General features: G+C 39.1%; 1 protein-coding gene across 1 annotated transcript in view; it reads right to left on the bottom strand.

Moving 5' to 3' along the window:
- Positions 1 to 8,110: 8,110 nt before the first annotated feature.
- The window catches only part of RORB (RAR related orphan receptor B), a 197,307-nt gene continuing 185,726 nt past the window's right edge, over positions 8,111 to 19,691 (bottom strand). The window contains exon 10 of the mRNA XM_047767778.1: positions 8,111 to 14,245. Coding sequence (XP_047623734.1) covers positions 14,090 to 14,245 — 156 coding nt within the window. The 3' untranslated portion in view covers positions 8,111 to 14,089. The remainder of the gene's footprint in view (positions 14,246 to 19,691) is intronic.

Here is a 19,691-nt window from a genome sequence, read left to right as displayed (position 1 = left end):
CACAGCTCACGGCAACGCCGGATCGTTAACCCACTGAGCAAGGGCAGGGACCGAACCTGCAACCTCATGGTTCCTAGTCAGATTCGTTAACCACTGAGCCACGACAGGAACTCCAGAAGGAGAAGTCTTACTGCTACTTTGAAACTGTGCAGATTAGATATTTGAATTCTGTTAAGAAATATAAGAATAGGAGTTCCCATCATGGCTCAGTGTTTAACGAATCCAACTAGGAACCATGAGGTTTCGGGTTGGATCCCTGGCCTTGCTCAGTGGGTTAAGGATCCGGTGTTGCCGTGAGCTGTGGTGTAGGTTGCAGACGTGGCTCGGATCCTGAGTTGCTGTGGCTCTGGCGTAGGCTGGCAGCTATGGCTCTGGTTCAACCCCTATCCTGGGAACCTCCATATGCTGAGAGAGCGGCCCAAGAAATGGCAAAAAAAAAAAAAAAAAAAAAAGAAAAGAAATATAAGAATATTTCCCAAAGAATGGTATCACTTACCCACCTGAGAGTTGAGTCTCCACAAGTTCATATAAAAATTACTTTTAGGGATTTAATTCGTAATTTCAGTGAGTGACAGTGTTTTGGAAAGGAGAATTTAGACAGAATTTATAGAGACCTACCTTCCCATTTTTTATGATACTGAAGTAATTAAAAAAAAGATGAAGTTTCTCTTTCAGTTGGATGATGTAGAATTAAGATATGTACCCAAAGATTATTTGGGGAGGTTATTTTAATAGCTAATATGTAATGACTTTTTCTTCCCAAACTAGAAACATTTAGGGCTCAATGGCTTTAAGCCAAGACCATTTTCCTATAAAAAAATAAAAATCAATAGCTTCTACGCATGTTATGTTTTCCTCTAGTCTCCTAACTAGTATGTGCACAGGGAATTTCACTGTGTAATAAATAAGAATTCCCTGATCAGTGATGTGGATGTGGGGTAGGAGGAGGGGAAGTTTCTGAAGACTGAGGGTCATGAGAGTTAATATTTATTTTAGGAAAAGTCTTTTCCTGACTTTGCTTTCCTCCGCTCACCTACTCCCAACCCTCAGTCAACTCCACCCCACCTTAAACATGTTTTATCTTCCCAAAGGGGAAAGGTCAGGTGGCATTTTACCTGAGCATGTTAGAAACTTCAGGCCATTGGGCTTGTAAAGTGTGGTAAGGATGGAAAGTACAGAGGAGGAAGTTGTTAAATTCTAGATGATGCTACTTGGCAGCTCAGTATGGATCATAGCTCCAGGAAAACTTCCCTGCCATTTGGCAAATCCCTCTGCTGCCACTGGGGGCTCAAAAGTGATTATTAATTCTCTTCTCCATTCTCTTGGCTAAATGTCTTTAGCTGGCTTTGAGAAAGTGTTATAGATTCTTCATGTTTAATACATAAGTGGGGCATTGGCCCCTGGGAAAAGTACATGGAAGGATGAAGGTGTGTTTGGGATTGGCTAGCCATATTTGTATTTTATTCTATTTTATTTTAATTGTTATTTCCCCAATACAATTTTTTTCTATTGTACAAATACCATATGATAACACTTATATCTGGAATTTAATATACGGCACAAATGAACCTTTCCACAGAAAAGAAAATCATGGCTAGCCATATTCAAATCCCAGAATCCTTACCTATTCCATTGACCTTTCAAATGCCATTTTTTCTCTTCCCTGTGACCTGTTATTTTCTAATGCTGCTTTGACCCCTTCCTTTACATTAGGAACAAATTGTATGATTTGTGGGCTATCAGTTCATAAATACAGTAGTTCAAGGAATACCTTTCTTTTTGTGAAATCAGTTTAGAATATCATGATCTCATTGAATGGGTAGGAAATTATGAAATATCACTGGAATGCATGTTATATGAGAGGAGGAAGCATGTCTGTGTTCATAATTTTTTCACTAATTGGAAACTGTCAGTAAGAAAACTCTCACCATACCTGCTTAGTAACAATAACAATAATAGTAGTGATAGTTGATGGCTAACAAACACATGAAAAAATGCTCAACATCGCTGGTTATAAGAGAAATGCAAATCAAAACTACCATGAGATACCACCTCACACCAGTCAGAATGGCCATCATTAATAAATCCACAAATAACAAGTGCTGTAAGGAGTGTGGAGAAAAGGGAACCCTCCTGCACTGTTGGTGGGAATGTAAACTGGTACAGCCACTATGGAGAACAGTTTGGAGATACCTTAGAAATCTATCCATAGAACTTCCATATGACCCCGCAATCCCACTCTTGGGCATCTATCCGGACAAAACTCTACTTAAAAGAGACACGTGCACCCGCATGTTCATTGCAGCACTATTCACAATAGCCAAGACATGGAAACAACCCAAATGTCCATCCACAGAGGATTGGATTCGGAAGAGGTGGTATATATACACAATGGAATACTACTCAGCCATAAAAAAGAATGACATCATGCCACTTGCAGCAACATGGATGGAACTAGAGAATCTCATACTGAATGAAATGAGCCAGAAAGACAAAGACAAATACCATATGATATCACTTACAACTGGAATCTAATATCTAGCACAAATGAACATCTCCTCAGAAAAGAAAATCATGGACTTGGAGAATAGACTTGTGGCTGCCTGATGGAAGGGGGAGGGAGTGGGAGGGATCGGGAGCTTGGGCTTATCAGACACAACTTAGAATAGATTTACAAGGAGATCCTGCTGAGTAGCATTGAGAACTTTGTCTAGATACTCATGTTGCAACAGAAGAAAGGCTGGGGGAAAAATGTAATTGTAATGTATACATGTAAGGATAACCTGACCCCCTTGCTGTACAGTGGGAAAATAAAAAAAAAATAGTAGTGATAGTAATTATAATAATAGTTAAAAACACTGCATTTAAAAACATGTGTCCTCGAGTTCCTACTGTGGCTCAGTAGGTTAAGAACCTTACTAGTATCCTGAGGATGTGGTTTGATCCCTGGCCTCGCTCAGTGGGTTAAAGGATCCACGTTGCCACAAGCTGTGGTGTAGATCACAGATGTGGCTTGGATCTGGCGTTTCTGTGGCTGTGGCGGAGCCTGGCAGCTCCAGCTCCAATTTGACTCCTAGCCTGGGACCTTCCATGTGCTATGGGTGCAGCCAAAAAAAAAAGAAAAAAAAACCACCACCAACAACATAAAAATACGTCTATAGGAGTTCCCGTCGTGGCTCAGTGGTTAACAAATCTGACTAGGAACCATGAGGTTGTGGGTTCGATCCCTGCCCTTGGTCAGTGGGTTAAGGATCCGGCATTGCTGTGAGCTGTGGTGTAGGTCGCAGACATGGCTCAGATTCCGCATTCCTGTGGCTGTGGTGTAGGCTGGCGGCTACAGCTTCCATTTGACCCCTAGCCTGGAACCTTGCATATGCTATGGGTGCAGCCATAAAAAACAAACAAACAAACATAAGAATGTGTCTATAAAAGCCATGTTCTAAGTGCCCATACGACTGACATCGCTGATCTAGACAGGATCCTCGATTGATCCTCATGTCTCTGATCTGTGTTACTGGTTATTCTGATGAGGTTCTTCAAGTGAACAGCACTGTCTGTATGAGCAGATAACACTGTGAGTAATATTTGGGATAACCATTTTTAATGTGCAAAAACGAAGCACATTGAGGAATGAAAGATGTATCTATTTTATTTAAGGTGTTGATATGACAAAGCTAGATTTGGACATACACTTGCTCTGCTTAGTCTCAATGGGCAGATCTAGCTGTAACTGGGGGTAAAAGATAAGAAGAGAAGGAAGATTTTGTATTACTGTTAAGAAATTAATAAAATAATTAACATTGTTAAAAAAAAAAAAACCAAAATGGGCTCTGAGGAGTGACAGTGAGTTCAAGAGTAGATATAGAGAATAAGGGACCACCTGTAGGAACATCATGTAATTTTTTTTGGTAGCTAGTGTAACACTTGTAATGAAGTTTATCTTTTATATTTTTAGTTGTGTTATGCTTTGGCCCTTTGGTATATCCACATTTCTTGGGCCTTGATCATAGATTCCATAAGGGCAGAGTCTATTCCTGTCACACTTGACAACTATATTCCCAGTGCATAGTGCCTGGTATGTAGTAGTGGAAATAAACATTTGTTGAATAAATGTTTGTTGTAGTATCTGATAGGAAATCAGGTTAGAGACTTTCTTGGATTCCTTTCACATTTGTGTCAGGATTGCTAAGTGTTTCCCAAACTCAGTTTCCCTTTCCCTGTGGGCACACAAGTAGATTGCAATTCCCATAACATTAAACTTCATGTGGTGCCATGGAGTTAATTCCAGTTCATGGAATGTGGGTAGGCCTGGCCTGTAGAAACCTCCTGTGTAATCCTACAAGCTCTTTCTTGCTTCCTTCATCTCTGGCCACATGCAGAGTATCCAGTGACTAAGATGACATTTGGCTCACTGTTTTGATTGCTTCAACAGGAACACATGATCACAGTTATAACAGTTTCCATCTCTCTCTCGCTCTCGCTCTTTTTTTTTTTTCCTTTTTGGTCTTTTAAGGCTGCACCCACAGCATATGGAAATTCCCAGGCTAGGGTCGAATTGGAGCTACAGCTGCCAGTCTATACCACAGCCACAGCAACATGGGCTCTGAGCCGCATACTGTGAACTTACCACACCTCACAGCAAAGCCAGGTCTTTAATCCACAGAACTTGGTCAGGGATTGAACCCGTGTCCTCATGGGCACTAGTTGGGTCAGTTACTGCTGAGCCACAGTGGGAACTCCCACCAGTTTCCATCTCTTAAAAAGTACTACCTTCTCTAAAAATTCTTACTTGTGCAGTGATACAGCTCAAGAATTAATCAGTTCTCCAGATTCTCTCTTTGCCTGAGACTCTGTGATTTAATGAAAACAGACTGGAGGACTTGAGAGAGACATGCCAAGTCCAGGCTTTTATGTCCAATTTGTTATACAAATTAGCCTTCGTGGTCTCTGTTTGTTTCCTGACCAGCCGAATCTTCTGTGAAAATCTAGGAAGTTAAGTCTAACCTTTAATAGCCACTCAGGCTCTTTCTGTTATTGTGTTTGGTTAAATCTTTGGAGAAAGGAAGAGAAAGAGCTTTCTTCCAATGCCCTTTGCCAGTGGGCTGATTCCCTTCTCATTGCTTATGGTAAAAAGCACGTCTGTATCTGGTGCTGAAGGACAAAACCAGTGAGATGAAAGGGAATAGATAGTGTGGAAGCTAAAATTAGAAAAGGAGATGGACCCTAATACATAGTTACTTCATTTATTGAATGCTTATAGTATGCATGCCTTACTTCATGAACTCAGGAGATTTAAGATCTATATGACACAGTTGTTGGGAATTCTGTAGTCTTTTAGAATAATATTTATTTAGGAGCAGTTAAACTCATCAAGTTCAAGTTTGGAAAACAGAAAACTTTTACAGCATGATTGCTTGTTAATCTGAGACCTCTCCCAACCAAGATGGCATTAGAAGTTTTGCTTCACTTCTTCATCCTCTTCTTTTGGGTCAAGGAGCTTCTGCCACTTGGAGTATGAGGCTAAACCCTGGCTATTCCTTTGATATCTGATATGCCTCGTGCACATGAGTCTGGTGTGGTTATAGGAACATTTTGCCAGTTCTTAGTCTTAAATAAAGGTCTTTCAATGAAACAGAGCCTGTGCATAAAAAGGGCTTAATTCGGAAGTTCCCATGTGATGCAGCAGGTTAAGGATCTGGTGTGGGCCACAGCTGCAGTGCAGATTCCATCCCTGGAGCAGGAAATTTCATATGTCTTGGCTGTGGCCCTCCCCGCCCCCAGCCAAAAAAAAAAAAAAACAAAAAAAAAACAAAAAAGGCTTAATTCATAATCTCGGTAATGCTAACAGTTAGTAACTGTCATATGATACAGTCTGAATTTTAAAAAATGGTAAATTTCATCTTGTGTTTCAGTGCTGCTTAAATACAGTTTTCTGAAAAACCTTTAAATGATTTTATAGTAAAGAGTTCTATGATCAGTTCTTAGTGACAGTGCATAAACCTGGGATAGGTTGCATTAATATATTTGTTGTTTCTGACTGGCCATTTGAAGACCTGATAAACAAGGGATGTAAGTGGTGCTCTAACAGCAATATCAGTGCAGTTCTTTGGTTCAGGACCACAGGGAATTTGGATGTCTTGAGAAGTTGCTTGGAACATACATACTGCATGGGTTTCTACGAGTTCCAGAGACTGAAGTTGGAAGAGAGTTTATACAGGGCTTTCTGAGGCTCATCCGGTCATACAGGCCAGTGGTTCCAGTTTGAAAATCTTTAAAACCTTTCTTAAAGCATTTCACCTCTAGGGACCCCAACCTGCAACAACTTCAGAGGACCTGAAAAATCACCGTTGCCTCTTTAGAACTGCTTTTAAAAAAAAATCCCTGTGAGTATGTGATTATCCTCAATTGCTTCTTAGTATAGATTCAAATAAGACTTAGAGCATTCATTTGTTGGTGAGCTTTGATTTTGGTATCGGAGCAGCTTGATGATGCTTTGTTAAAAATCAAATCAGACCTAGAGAATTAATCATTAATTATTGTCTGAAAGCATTCTGCTATTTCAAGTCTGCTGTAACTTATTTCAACAGCAGAGGAGTTGCTTATGGCTTTACTGGCTGAGGCTTCATTTTAGGAAAATTCTGGAAAAAGAGAGCTGATAGCTTTATTTTACTTATTATCTTTGAGAGATATTACTCTCATTTTAATTGCAAATTGGTAAGCTATTTGGCTAGAATGAAGCTTGGGTCTTTTCTCAGTAGCATTTCTAACCCAGTCCAGGTCCATGAAGACACAAGAATTTCCAGAAAAATATTACCCAGTATTTACTGGAAAAAGGGCAACTCTATAGGGAAGAACCCATGGGGTAATATTTTCAAAGCCAAATCTATCTTCTTCTCAGCCTCGTTTCCTGTGTGGGAGAAAGAAAACGAGGAGGCAAGATTTTTTTTTTCTTCTTTTAATTTTGTTCAGCATTAAAGGAGGGAACTTCATAAACATTGATTGTCATTTACAGAAAACATTCAGAAATCATGTGTGCATTATCAGGGAATGCTAACAGTATTCAACTAATAATTTACAGGACATAAAATAAGGACAAAAACCTATTACATTCTAAAGTAATATAAAACTTTTTTTTTTAATTGTTAGGGAGTGCTCTTTTATTCTAGTATATTTATAATAAAAAAAAAACTCAATGCTTACTTCCTAAATGACTCAGGCTGCAGTTTTACTCACATACACAGAAATTAGGGCTTACATATTAAAGGAGAGAGAGATCAGAAAATTGTAGATTTTAAAACTATATATGTCACCGGGTTTATTTGTAGTTTGCCTTTTGCCTCTACAGGCCAGTAATAATGCATGTAATAATGTAATTAAGCTCCAGAAAAATCAATGGCTATAGGAGGCATTATTCCTTAAAAAAAGAATAATTATTATGATTTTCAGAGTGAATACTTTTATTTTACATATGTCTGGCAATGCAACCTGTGTGCATTGCCAACAGTGACGTGCATGCTAGTAAGAGACGCAAGCTGCACATTCTAGGTGCAGAGGTGTTTGGTAGGTGTGCACAGCCAAGCCCCAAGCAGCACATGGTTTCAACTGCTGGGGGACTCAGCACTGCTCTTCACTTCACACGTGTGGGCTGGAGCTAAGGTAAAAACATTAGATCTCTGAATACTGGAAGTATATGAAAATCATTTCTCTCAATCCTAAAAGCAAGGAAGTATTGTCAGGGATTTCAAAAATATTGGAAAGTCTCATTTAAATCTAAATATCTTTTTTTTATTATAAATTGATCATCATAAAATACTAGCCTTTTAAAGTTGTATTTGGGATGCAGGAAAAGCATCAGGTTCATCGGACTTGCTCCTGCCTGTGTTGTTACAGCTCATGACACCTTCAATTTTCCTCCCTCTCAGTCTCTTCCCATCCCTCCCCCAGGTTCTTGACAACATTTATTTGGTAAAGGTCAGCTATGGCTTCAGCGGATGAGTGGTCTGACCTCAGGTTATTAATATGAAATAAACGTGTACAAAAATATTTTGTTCATCAGAAAGCAGAGTTTGTTTTCCTTAAGCTATTCCATGCAGAAAGGATATGGACAAAGCCATTTGCTACAAGGAAAGATGACTTACTCAGGCAACTTCTTTTTTTTTTAACTTTTTCATATTGTCTAGTTCAGATAGAGTTTGCAGGTCTTAGGCCAATCTTCAATACAAATTCTTTGGAGCAGATTTTAAATGACAGCCCTGTCCCTTTCTCAGCTGTCTTACAAAAAGTAACGTACACTTAACACCAATGACCCGTCAAGATGCTTAAACGTTTACAACCAGTTTCTGAGGCGTACGTAACACGCAGAAAGGAAGCAAGTACATATTTGCTTTTTGTTGGTTTTTTTTTTCCCCTCTAAAAAAATTGTTACAAAGTCTTATGCTTAAACAGAGACATAGAAAAATCAGTGTATTCACTGTCTCTAGTTATGTACAGCAAAAATTACAGAGACAGCATACATCGTATTAGACCTTCCACAAGCATATATTAAAAGTAATTACATTTGAAAAAATATTTTTTTTTTCCTCTACATTTCTACAATACATACTCAGTTTTCTGTAGGTGGAGTTTTCATTCCTGTGTGTGTGTTAATCAGATGAAGCAGACGGTACTGTGCTTGGAAGTGGGAACTGGTGTGTCTCAGACATACCTAATGTGTATCTGCATCTGGCCGTGACCGAGGCAGGTGAATGCCCTTCATCAGCCACCATCCGGAGAGTATTGTTTATTATAAGGATCATGCTGCCCAGCAGGGATGCACATTCCCTGGGCTTTCCTCAACGGGGTTTATTCAATTCTAGTAACCTTGTGCTTTATTTTTGGCCATAAGAACAATCACTGAGCTGCTTTTTCTGATCCACTGGAGGTCGTGCTTACAGTCATGCAGGAGGCTAAGATTACTATGGCCAATTCAGTTCGGAGGAATTTCAGCAGCTTAGGAAAAAAGTGCACGAACAGCCAACCCCCATCTGCTGCATAGGAATCCGTGGTCCCACACTTCAGACTACAATATTGTGACTATCGAATAAATTCTGTAGATACAAACTGAGGGGAAATTAAAACTTGGGGGTATTGAAGCCACACATTTGAAAAAACACACTGAGACTCAAAAGCATAAAAATCGTGCATTGGACTTTCAGAAAAAAGCAGCAAGAAATCTAATCATCTGGCTCTATGAAGCTGGAAGTTTGGTCAAAACAGAAGTGTCACAGAATTCATTATAAAATTAAATCATTTTCATTTTTAGACTGTTTGCCATTTTTTTCAACTGACCTCTTACCATATCCTCTAGTAGTGATACTCAAATATCAAAACCAAGTTGAATATCAGAAGGGCAGGATCACCTACCCCTAACCCCTCCGATGCTAATATCATCCATCCAGAGTTGTATCTGGCCAGCCTCTTCCAGCCAAACAGGCCCCTTGATTGTATTCTGCTTTAAACCAGGGACTGCAAGTGACCACCTTCTGCCCAGAGATTGGTCTGCACTAGACTCTGAATCAACTGACATTTAAAACTCAAGAGATTACATAAGATTTAGAAACCTTAGCAACCCCTCAGCTTCAGTTTTGACTATTGAACGTTCCTTTTCAGTTAGTTAGGCATTTCTTTGCTAGTTTGCCACTGGACTGGTTCACTCATCTGCATCAACCCTCTGGATTTTTCAGACTTCTGAATTTTTCACCTTAGCTTTAAACGAATATGTATCTCTGATCCTGAGACAGTCCCTTACTATCAGTGCCAAATGGCTGTCATCTCTTGTCTAAAGACCCACATGGTTTCCCATATCAGGTTGCTGCTTGTACTAGTGCTTGGAAACAAAATCAAATGCCACTTCATCTAAAGCAGATGGTGGACTTTCCCTCTTTTTAATCTAGGGGGATTTGTGCAAAGTTACACTGCAGATGTACACTTTAAACTTATTGCTGTTCTACTGAATGGTGGTTCTGTCAGGGAATAGACATTCTTGCCTGAATTTACTGCCAATGTAATAACTTCATTGGAGACAAAAGTTTATGGAGGAAAAAAAAAAGAGTCTGGAAAAAGTGATTTCTTCTCATTTCCAACAGCAGCAGAATTTTTCCTTGCTTCTATAATAAATGGAAACAAAGGACATGGAACAAAACTGACATCATTTGCATCTGACTGATGTTTTTGAAAAAAGCTGGTAAGTTGTACCTTTTGGACACAAGAATTGCTTTTGCAGTCAGATCTGGTACACAGGGGACCTCAGAGGTGGGTGTGAGTTGACTATCTCAGTGCGAGGTTGTCTGCAGTTTAGCTCGACTACCGTGAAGCTGTGTGTTGAACAGGCACCTATGAAAGGAATTGGTATGGATGTCCCCCTGGCACCTACTGTTAATATCCAGAATTCACTGTGATTTAGATCTCTTAGATTCTATCAAGGCCATCTCATTATCCAAGAGACCACTATATTCTCTGTTTTTATCTACTCAGTGGTCCTTTAGTCCAGAGCCCTGGAGACAGAATTAAAAAATGGGAAATCCAGAAAGGGTTAGTTTGCCAAGTATGTCTCCCACCTTCAGCTTTCAGTCTTTGGGGATAAAGGAGCTGCAGAAAAGAGAGGACTCCAGACCTGGACAAGAGGGGTAGATGTGAGATACTAAGCCAGATGTGGAACCCCTTATTATCCTATATTACCTCCAAAATTTGCCTGTCCTTTTACAGACCCCCCCCCCCCCCCATCTCCCTTGTCAGCTTCATCTAATGCCACTGAGGCCTCTTGCTCAGGGCTTTTTTAGGAAGCTTGGGTTCTCTGGGAGGTACACATTCTTATAAATGGGGCAGCTGGATCATTTGGCTCTTAGCAGATTTTAGAAAGTGAGACTAAGTTGTTTTTTACTTGTAAGCAACTTTTCAGCAAGTCCAAAGTTTAAAAGAGAATTCAGCTTTCAACATAAAGTTACTGCTGTTGGTCTGAAAGCCTTGTCAGAGTGGTTCTCTCACTGGCATATTTAATTTATGCCATTTATGGTTTGTTGTCATTTTCCTGTTTTTTTTTTTCCCCTCCTTCTTGATGTACTTCTTCTTCTTCTTTTTTTTTTTTAAACTAAACATCCCTGAGTGGATAGAGTGCAACATCTGCATCAAGCAGTGATTGTCATTTACGAAGCATGAATGAAAACTACAGGTCATGGGTCCTTTCTTGCAGTGCACATGTTATCATGAATGTGTTGTGAACACTGGGGAGTCTTCCTGGGGAAGGAGCAAAAATTCTATGTGGTAAAGAAAGTTGTTCTTATCTCGAGATGTAGTCATAGGAGATGTTCAAAGGGCAGCTCTTAAAGGTGATTTTGTTACTACTGAAAACATGGCTTGGCTTTCTTTCATGGGACAGATTTGGAAACTGTGGTGAAAAATGGAAATCTCTCTTCTCAACTGAAGGGGGCTGAGTGTGTACTGGTTTCCACTGTTTTGTTCTGGGTTCAGGTGCTAGCTGTTTCCTGTCCCCTCGCTTCAAAAGGTTCATGCCATCTCAGTGAAATGCCTGCACTAGTGGAAACGACGCAAATTCAAATTCATTACCTCTTGAGGCAGATGTGAGGACAATCTTTTTCCTACATCACCCATGGGACAAGGAAGGAAAAATTCTCAGCCACTTCATCAATTGAGCCAATTTAAATCCTCTAAGGTAAATTGGAGGAAACAAATGGTTCCCTTTGCAACTGAGCTGGAATTACAGGCTGACAATGGGAAACACTAGGCCAACAGAACAATGAAAACAAAGTTTGACATAAGTTCAAAGCTCAAAGGGAAACACCAAGTAGACACATTAAGCATCGCCTATCGCAAGCCAATCATAAAACATACATTGCATTTGGAAATGGCTTCGTTTAATTGAGTGCCTTCCATTACCCTGTTTTCCTAGCAATCAGTAAAGTAATCTTTTCATTAGAAGGAAATATGACTCTTGGAATTAATTCTTTATACAAAGAGCTAACAGGAGTGACATTTACACCAAAAAGAATTGAGTCCCTGTAGCAGCATAATAAGCAGTCTACAGCTGTCTTCCTAGACACTGAAGGTAATTTGGTTCAATGTAGTTAAATTAATTGAATATAACAGTAGTTGAGAAAGAGATTCATTATTTTAAAGCCTTTTTTGTTTATCCCCAATGGTTTGGAATTCATCAATCATGAGATGCGAAGACTGTTTTCTAACAGAAAAGGCAAACATTACTGTTTGATCATCAATGTGCAGTTCTGTAGCATCATGGCAATCTAACCATCTAACTTCAGGACAGTGTAAGAGATTAAAAAAGGTCAAACTGTCCACTACTGGCAACTTAATAAATCAGGTATGCATTTGTGTGTGCATGTATATTAGACAAGGAGAAAAGGGCAAATCCTCATGAGTTGATGGCCAGGCTATGTTTAGAGGAGGTCATAGTTTTCATTGTTATACACAAAGCTCTTCTCTAGCTCCCTTTAAAGAAATCTTATTTTGGATCAGCTAAGACCAAAGGCATCAGGCCTCTAGATCACAGGCAGAACAAACTCCTTGCAATTCATGCTCCTCTGGTGATCACTCAGATTGGAGAGCAGGACTTGTACTAGGAAGTCACAACTGTCCAATCCTCACCTCACCTCTTGCATTCTCTCGACTGTTGAAAGTTACTAAAGAAGCCCAGGAGAGATGGATGATGCAATTTCAAATTGCACAGGAAATAGTTTTGGCTTTGGGGTTCTTAATTCTGTAGAATAACCTAGATCTTTTATGTTAATCTATCAAGCTTTTGCCATATTTTTATAATACAGTATTTTGGAGTTGAAAAAATTGAGGCCTCAGACTAGAAGCACATTAAAAAGTACTGCCTCCCCTTTTATTGCTGCTTTTTCTAACAGACTTATTAAGAAGAAGGAATACAAAGAGCTACTTCTTTACTTCGTATATTCTTTTTCTGTCTTTTCTTTGCAAAAAATAAATGGTTAGAGAGAAAATTTTTACATAAAAATGGCATTAGGACCCTGACACTCTTACTCTAATTAGAAAAAATTGCTGGTGGTCATAATCTACAGACTGTATTCCTCTGTTGAAGACACAATAAGCACCAAAATCAAGTTTCTTTCACAACTTGAAATCCAAAGAAAAAAGTATTTTATGTGTCCTGGTGAAAAATAGGAAATATCTGTTGTTTGGTCAAAAAAGCCCTGGACTCCACAATGTTATCTGTGGCCTAATTCTTAAAACAGGAAAATGGCTCCAAATACTTACTTTTTCTCCAAAATGTACCATCTTGACAAGGCTTTGATGTCATTGATCAAAATAAGAGTTTTTAATACAGATGCCATGCATGATGTTTTATTCCTTTGTAGACTTATTTCTGAATTGGTACCATTCTGCTATTGACTGTAGATGAAAACTCTGGCTGGGAAAACAAAATCCTGATTGTCTAACATAAAGGTAACATACAAGACAGAAGGTAAATAACATAAGAGAGCCTGACTGAACCTCCTTTGCTAGTAGGTATGTTATTTTAAGCTGCAGTGCATGTGCATGTATAAGTAATAGTCATATATAATATTCTCAGATATTATATACTTATTACATACACGCACGGCGCTTTCCAAGACAGCTACAAATTTACACATGCATCAACTATCTAAAAACATAGAAATAGGTAAGCCTATTAAGTGGAATTTTCTTAAATTATATTTGAACAATCAACAGGAAAAGTAATCATGTAAAGTACTGCTCTGTTCTCATATATATCTACAATAAAATTCTATAAACAGTTGTCTCCCAAAACATACCTGAATAAAATTAAAAAAAAGATAACACCCAGTGTCCTATATTTGTATATTTATGGTCATTTCAAAAACAAACAAATAAAAGAGCCCCACTCAGGTGCATATTTACATTCTTCAAACTGTAGCGGTGAAAAATAATTCTATTAAGTGCAGGACATTCCTAATGTTGCAGTAGTGACATTTTCCTTAAGTCTTCATGAACACATTGCTTTTGTCTTAATGGTGATGCATTCCATGACTATGAGACAGTTCTCGCGTCGCCTTCATTTGCAGACGGTGGCACAGTCAGGATTAAAGAGCTCCTTGTATAACGGAGGAAAGAGTGTATTCACTATGTCTGGATGTGATTGCTTAAATACCTGCAGCTTCTCCCCGTGCAAGTTGCAAACTGCCGTGATGGTTGGAATCTTGGCTATTAACTGCAGAGTGGAGAGACAGGGAAGGAGACAAAGGGGTAAGCTCATTAGTGCTCTGTCTTCTGAATCAGTGTCCTTCCTGGCCTCAGATAAAGGGGACTGGTTTTGGAAAAAGATGTTCAAAAAGAAAGCAAGCTCACTTTCAGCTTCTCCTTCAGACCAGAACAAAACAAAACAAAACAAAACAAAACACCTCCCTCCCCCACTCTCTAAAGAGAAAATAAAGAAAGCAGGAGCAAGCGTCCTAGCTCATTGTTCTTACGTAAAGTATGGATGGGAGGGAGTTAAATTTAATCATTAGGCGAGAGTGCTCTCTCTGCAGGCTGACTGAGTTGGAACCCTGGTTCCAAAATAGCTAAATGGCCATGTGGCTGTGACAAATGCTTTGTCTCTGTTTTCTCATTTGTAAAATGGGCTCAGTTGTCACACCTGCCTCATTGAGTTGTACAAACTGAATAAACAATTTGTATAAAAGTATTAAGAATACTATAGGCATGAAACACAATTGCTAGTTAATGTTATTATCTATTATTTCTCATAGATTTTTATGATGTGAATGCTAGATTTTTAGTTTTGGAAGGTGAAAGTTTTAGGAAGATGTAACCTGAATCAGGTGAGGTGTAATTCACAATGATCTGGGCCACTTTGCTGTCAAAGTCACTAGCCTGCAGCTATCTCTCTAATCCTTTCCCACTGAAATGCATAAAATTAAACCTAGGTTTAATCAGGGGAGAATTTGGGAGGTCACTGGAACTCAGCTTCCTTAGGGAGGTGTTTTAAAAACTCTTGGGAGAATATCAATTTTTAATTGTTAGGTTTTGATACATAAGTATCACATAGGATGTATTTTTTTTGATTTTAAATACCCAGGCATTGTTTTATAATATTTTAAAATGTCCACAGTTTGCTAAATGCTACACAGGTCTTAGGAGATGAACAATTCTAGCTTTTAATGTACTAGTGATTTTGCAACACTTAGAATCCAACATTTTGTGTCAAAATTGCTTAAAACCCAGTGTTATTATGATCAAATTACTGTGGGAATAAGAAATATTCTCATATAGATAATTATTTTACAAAAGATAAGCTCAATAATTCATATGACTGACCAAAGTTATGCTTGAAAGTGATAATAAAATAAAATTAAATAAAACCTATCCAATCACCAATTAGGCTCACTGTGCTCCCTATTCTATTCAATAATAAGAAACCATTTCAGCCTTTGAAGTAAAGGAGGAAATAGATAATTAGTTACTTTGTGGCTTTACAAAATCAGAAATTTCCACTCTCTCATTAACTTTCCTTTTAACAACTAATGACTATATAACCATAGTATGAGCCATTTAAAAATAGCATTGAGATTAGAGCTGTTGACATATTCACTAAAGGGATCTAGAACACATAAAGAAGTTTGGGGTGTAAATTTTCCATTCCCACTACTATTTAATGATAGGAATAAAAATGAAAAAAAAAAGAGAAATCTTTGTCTATAGAATGGATGTTAAATTTCAGACAGAGAATCAAGACTTTCCAACACTATGAGTTATTTAAAGTGGCAGCAGACAATCCTATTAGATACCAGAACTCATAAAACAGAGCTGTTGTTGCTTATAATCTTTGTGGGAAGGCAGATGAATAACGTTACCACCCAGTCAAAAGCAGACTGAAGAACTGGTGAGTGCCATGCCGGAATGGTGCGAGGGGAAGTGGTAGACAATAGGCTGCTGACTTCTTCAAGGTAGGCACTTCTGAGAAAGTGCCATTGAAGCTGGGCTCTGAAGAAAGAGGGAGAGCTAACCAGGTGCTGAGGCTGGGGCATATAATATGTTCCCCCTCAAGATGGCGGAGGGATCAAGATGTGTTCACCTTCTACAAACATATCAAAAAAAGAAATCTACGTGTAGAACAATGTGCATAGAACATCTACTAAACGCTGGCAGAAGACCTTAAACCACCAAACAGCGCAAGAAACCCTCAGCATAACTGGGCAGAACAAAAGAAAAAAAAGAGAAAGGAATCAGGACAGGACTAGCCCTCCTGAGAGGAAGCCATGAAAGAGGAAAGGAACCCACACCTTGGGAAGCCACCTAACGGATGGGGAGATCAGCTGAGACAACGGGACCTCAAAGCTTCAGAGAAAAACGCAGCAGATGGTCTGAGGAGGGCAAAGCAGAGACAGAGCCGCACAAACCATTGGTACCACCTCCTAGGACACCACAGCCTGAGACACTGAGGTGGGGGCTGGACACTGAGACTCACACTCTGGAGTTCCGTTCCAAGGAGAGGACTAGGGCTGCTGTGTGGAGACAGCCTGAGGGGATAGGGAGTTGTGCACCAAGGGCTGTGGAGTGGAGCACCTCAGCCAAGGGAAACTGGGAGGAGGTCTGGACCCTCAGGAGATGAAAGGCTCCATTGTTGGGGAGGGAAAGAGAAGGAAAGATAGACTGCCTTAGGAATATCTTTCTTGGCATACTCATGGACTCTTGGAGGGTAGGGCCATGGGTGGCAAGATGCCTTTTGTGCAGGCTACGGGCAACAGGCCCCTCTTGCATGGCCTACAAGTGGTGGCACCTCCTGTGTGGGCTAAACACTACAGCACACCTCTTGCATGGTCTGCAGGTGGTAGGAGCAAACTCAGTCATCTCAAACTCCAGAGGTAGTCATGGCTCACCACCACTAAGGGACTGGGAACAGGAACCATGTATGGCTTTAGTCATCTCAGAGGTCAGCACAGAAGAGGGCACTGCACCTAAGCACAACTCATTATTGCTCTCACTACCCCAGGAACTCACACGTCCCGCTGCTGCCACTGCCAAATGCTCTGTGCACTGCATATACCTGGCTGGCAGTCACTGCCACTTCCCATGTCCTTGCAACTAGGATCAGCCTGCACCACCTTCCATGGATTCTTGCTACCGTCAAGGGCCCAGCAACCAGGCACTGGCTACTAGCCCTGTCCATTGCCTCCATCTCCCTGGAAGCATGCACAGCACCCCAAAAATAAGTAGTAAACCTGCACAAAATACCCAGGGGCCCTCATGCATATAAACAGTCCTCTAAGAATAAAATAGTTGTTTTTCTCTAAAGTCACAGAATAAGAAAAATATAAACAAAATGAAGAAACTCAGAAACCATTCCTAGTTAAAAGAATGGGAGAATTCACCTGAAGGAACAAACAAACAAACAGACCTCTGCAATCTAACAGACACCAAGTTAAAAAAGGAGAGAGTGAAAATACTGAAGGAATTATTAAGAGAGAATATGAAGGAATTAAGAGTGGATATGAACAGTAATGCAGATTATTTTTTGGCTTTTTAGGGCCGCACCCACAGCATATCTAAGTTCTCAGGCTAGAGGTCGAATTGCAGCTGCCGTTGCTGACCTACAGCACAGCTGCAGCAACATGGCATCTGAGCCATGTCTGCAACCCACACCACAGCTCATGGCAACCACTGGATGATCCTTAACCCATTGTGTGAGACCAGGGATTGAACCCATGTCCTCATGGATACTAGTTGTATTTGTTACTGCTTAGCCATGACAGGAACTCCAAGAATATCATTTAAAGTAGAAGGAGAAATAAAGAATTTCTCCAACAAACAAAAACTAAAAGAGAATTGAAATACTGAACCCACTCTAAGAAATACCAAAAGGGCTCCTCTAAATAAAAAAGTAAAGAAGAAATAGATGGAAGAAATCACAATTGGAAAGCAATCACTTAAATAAGCCAGTATACAGATCTAAAAGGAAAAAAAAAAGCCTATTGCAAAAACAGTGATAAACACAAGGAACAGCAGAAAGATAAACATGGAGATATAAAAAAAGGACATCAAAATAATAAAATGTGGGGAAGGAAAATAAGAAAGATCTAGACTTTTTTTTTGGAATGTATTTGAGCCTGTATGACTATAAGGCTAAATAGCAAGCATATATAGGAAGGGATTTACATACTTGAAAAACAGGGCAACCACAAATAAAAACCAAAAAATACATTCAAAGGAACTAAAAAGAAGAGAACACAAGCATAAAATAAAAGGAAATCATCCAATAACAAAAACAAAAAGAAAAAGAAAAAAAAAGAGGAACAAAGGAGTAACGTAGAATCAACTGAAAAACAAGTTTTAAAATGGCAATAAATACATATTTATCAATAATTACTTTAAATGCCAATGGGATGAATGCTCCAGTCAAAAGCTATAGAGTAGCAGACTGGATAAAAAGAACAGGACCCTACAATATGCTGCCAACAAGAGACTCACCTTAGAGCAAAGGACACATATAAATTGAAAGTGAGGGGATAGAAAAAGATATTTCATGCGAATGGAAAAGATAGGAAGGAGTTCCCATTGTGGCTCAGTGGAAATGAACCCAACTAGGATCCATTAAGATGTGGGTTTGATCCCTGGCCCTGCTCAATGGGTTAAGGATCTGGTGTTGCCATGAGGTGTGGTGTAGGTTGGAGATGTACCACACCACATTAGGATTGCTGTGGCTGTGGCGTAGGCCAGCAGCTGCAGCTCTGATTTGACCCTTAGCCTGGGAACTTCCCTAGGCCATGGGTGTGACTTAAAAAAAAATAGAAAAGAGAGGAAGCAGGAGTTGCAATACTCACATCACACAAAATAGACTTTAAAATGAAGGCCATAAATAAAAGACAAAGAAGGACACTTTTTAATGATAAAAGGATCAGTTCAAGAAGAGGATATTACACTTGTCAAGATATATGCCCCTAATATAGAAGCACCCAAGACATACAACAAATATTAACAGACATAAGAGAAGAAATTGAGGGAAAACAATAATAGTAGGAGGCTTTAACAACCCACTCACATCAATAGACAGATCTTCTAAGTGGAAAATTAATAAGGCAAAAGTGATTCTAAATGACACAATAGTAAAGTTAGACTTAATTGATATTTTTCAGGAAATTACATCCAAAAAATCAGAATATACCTTCTTTTCAAGTGCACATGAGACATTCTTAAGGACTGACTACATACTGGGACTCAAAACTAAACACATTTAAGAATACAGAAATTATTTCAAGTGTCTTCTCTGACCACAGTGGCATGATGCTAGAAATCAATCTAAGGAAAAGAAATGAGAAAAAAAACTGACTACATGGAGACTAAACAACATGCTACTAAAAAATCAATGGGTCAATGAGGAAATCAAAAGGGAAATTAAAAATTACCATGCAACAAATGATAATGAAAATACAACCATTCAAAATCTATGGGATGCACAAAAGCAATGCTTAGAGGAAATTTCAGAGCAATACTGGCTTTCCTCAGAAAAGAAGAAAAATCTCAAATCAACAACTTATCCTACCACCTAAAAAAATTAGAAAAAGAACACAAAAAAACCTTAAGTTAGCAGAAGGAAGGAAATCATAAAGATCAATAAAATAGAGACTCAAAAAACAACAAAAAAATCAGTAAAATCAAGA

This window comes from Phacochoerus africanus, chromosome 2 (assembly GCF_016906955.1).
Source record: "Phacochoerus africanus isolate WHEZ1 chromosome 2, ROS_Pafr_v1, whole genome shotgun sequence".
In the NCBI taxonomy this organism is placed as follows: Eukaryota; Metazoa; Chordata; class Mammalia; order Artiodactyla; family Suidae; genus Phacochoerus; species Phacochoerus africanus.
The sequence above is the reverse complement of the archived record's forward strand: the minus strand, read 5'-3'. Positions and strand labels throughout refer to the sequence as shown.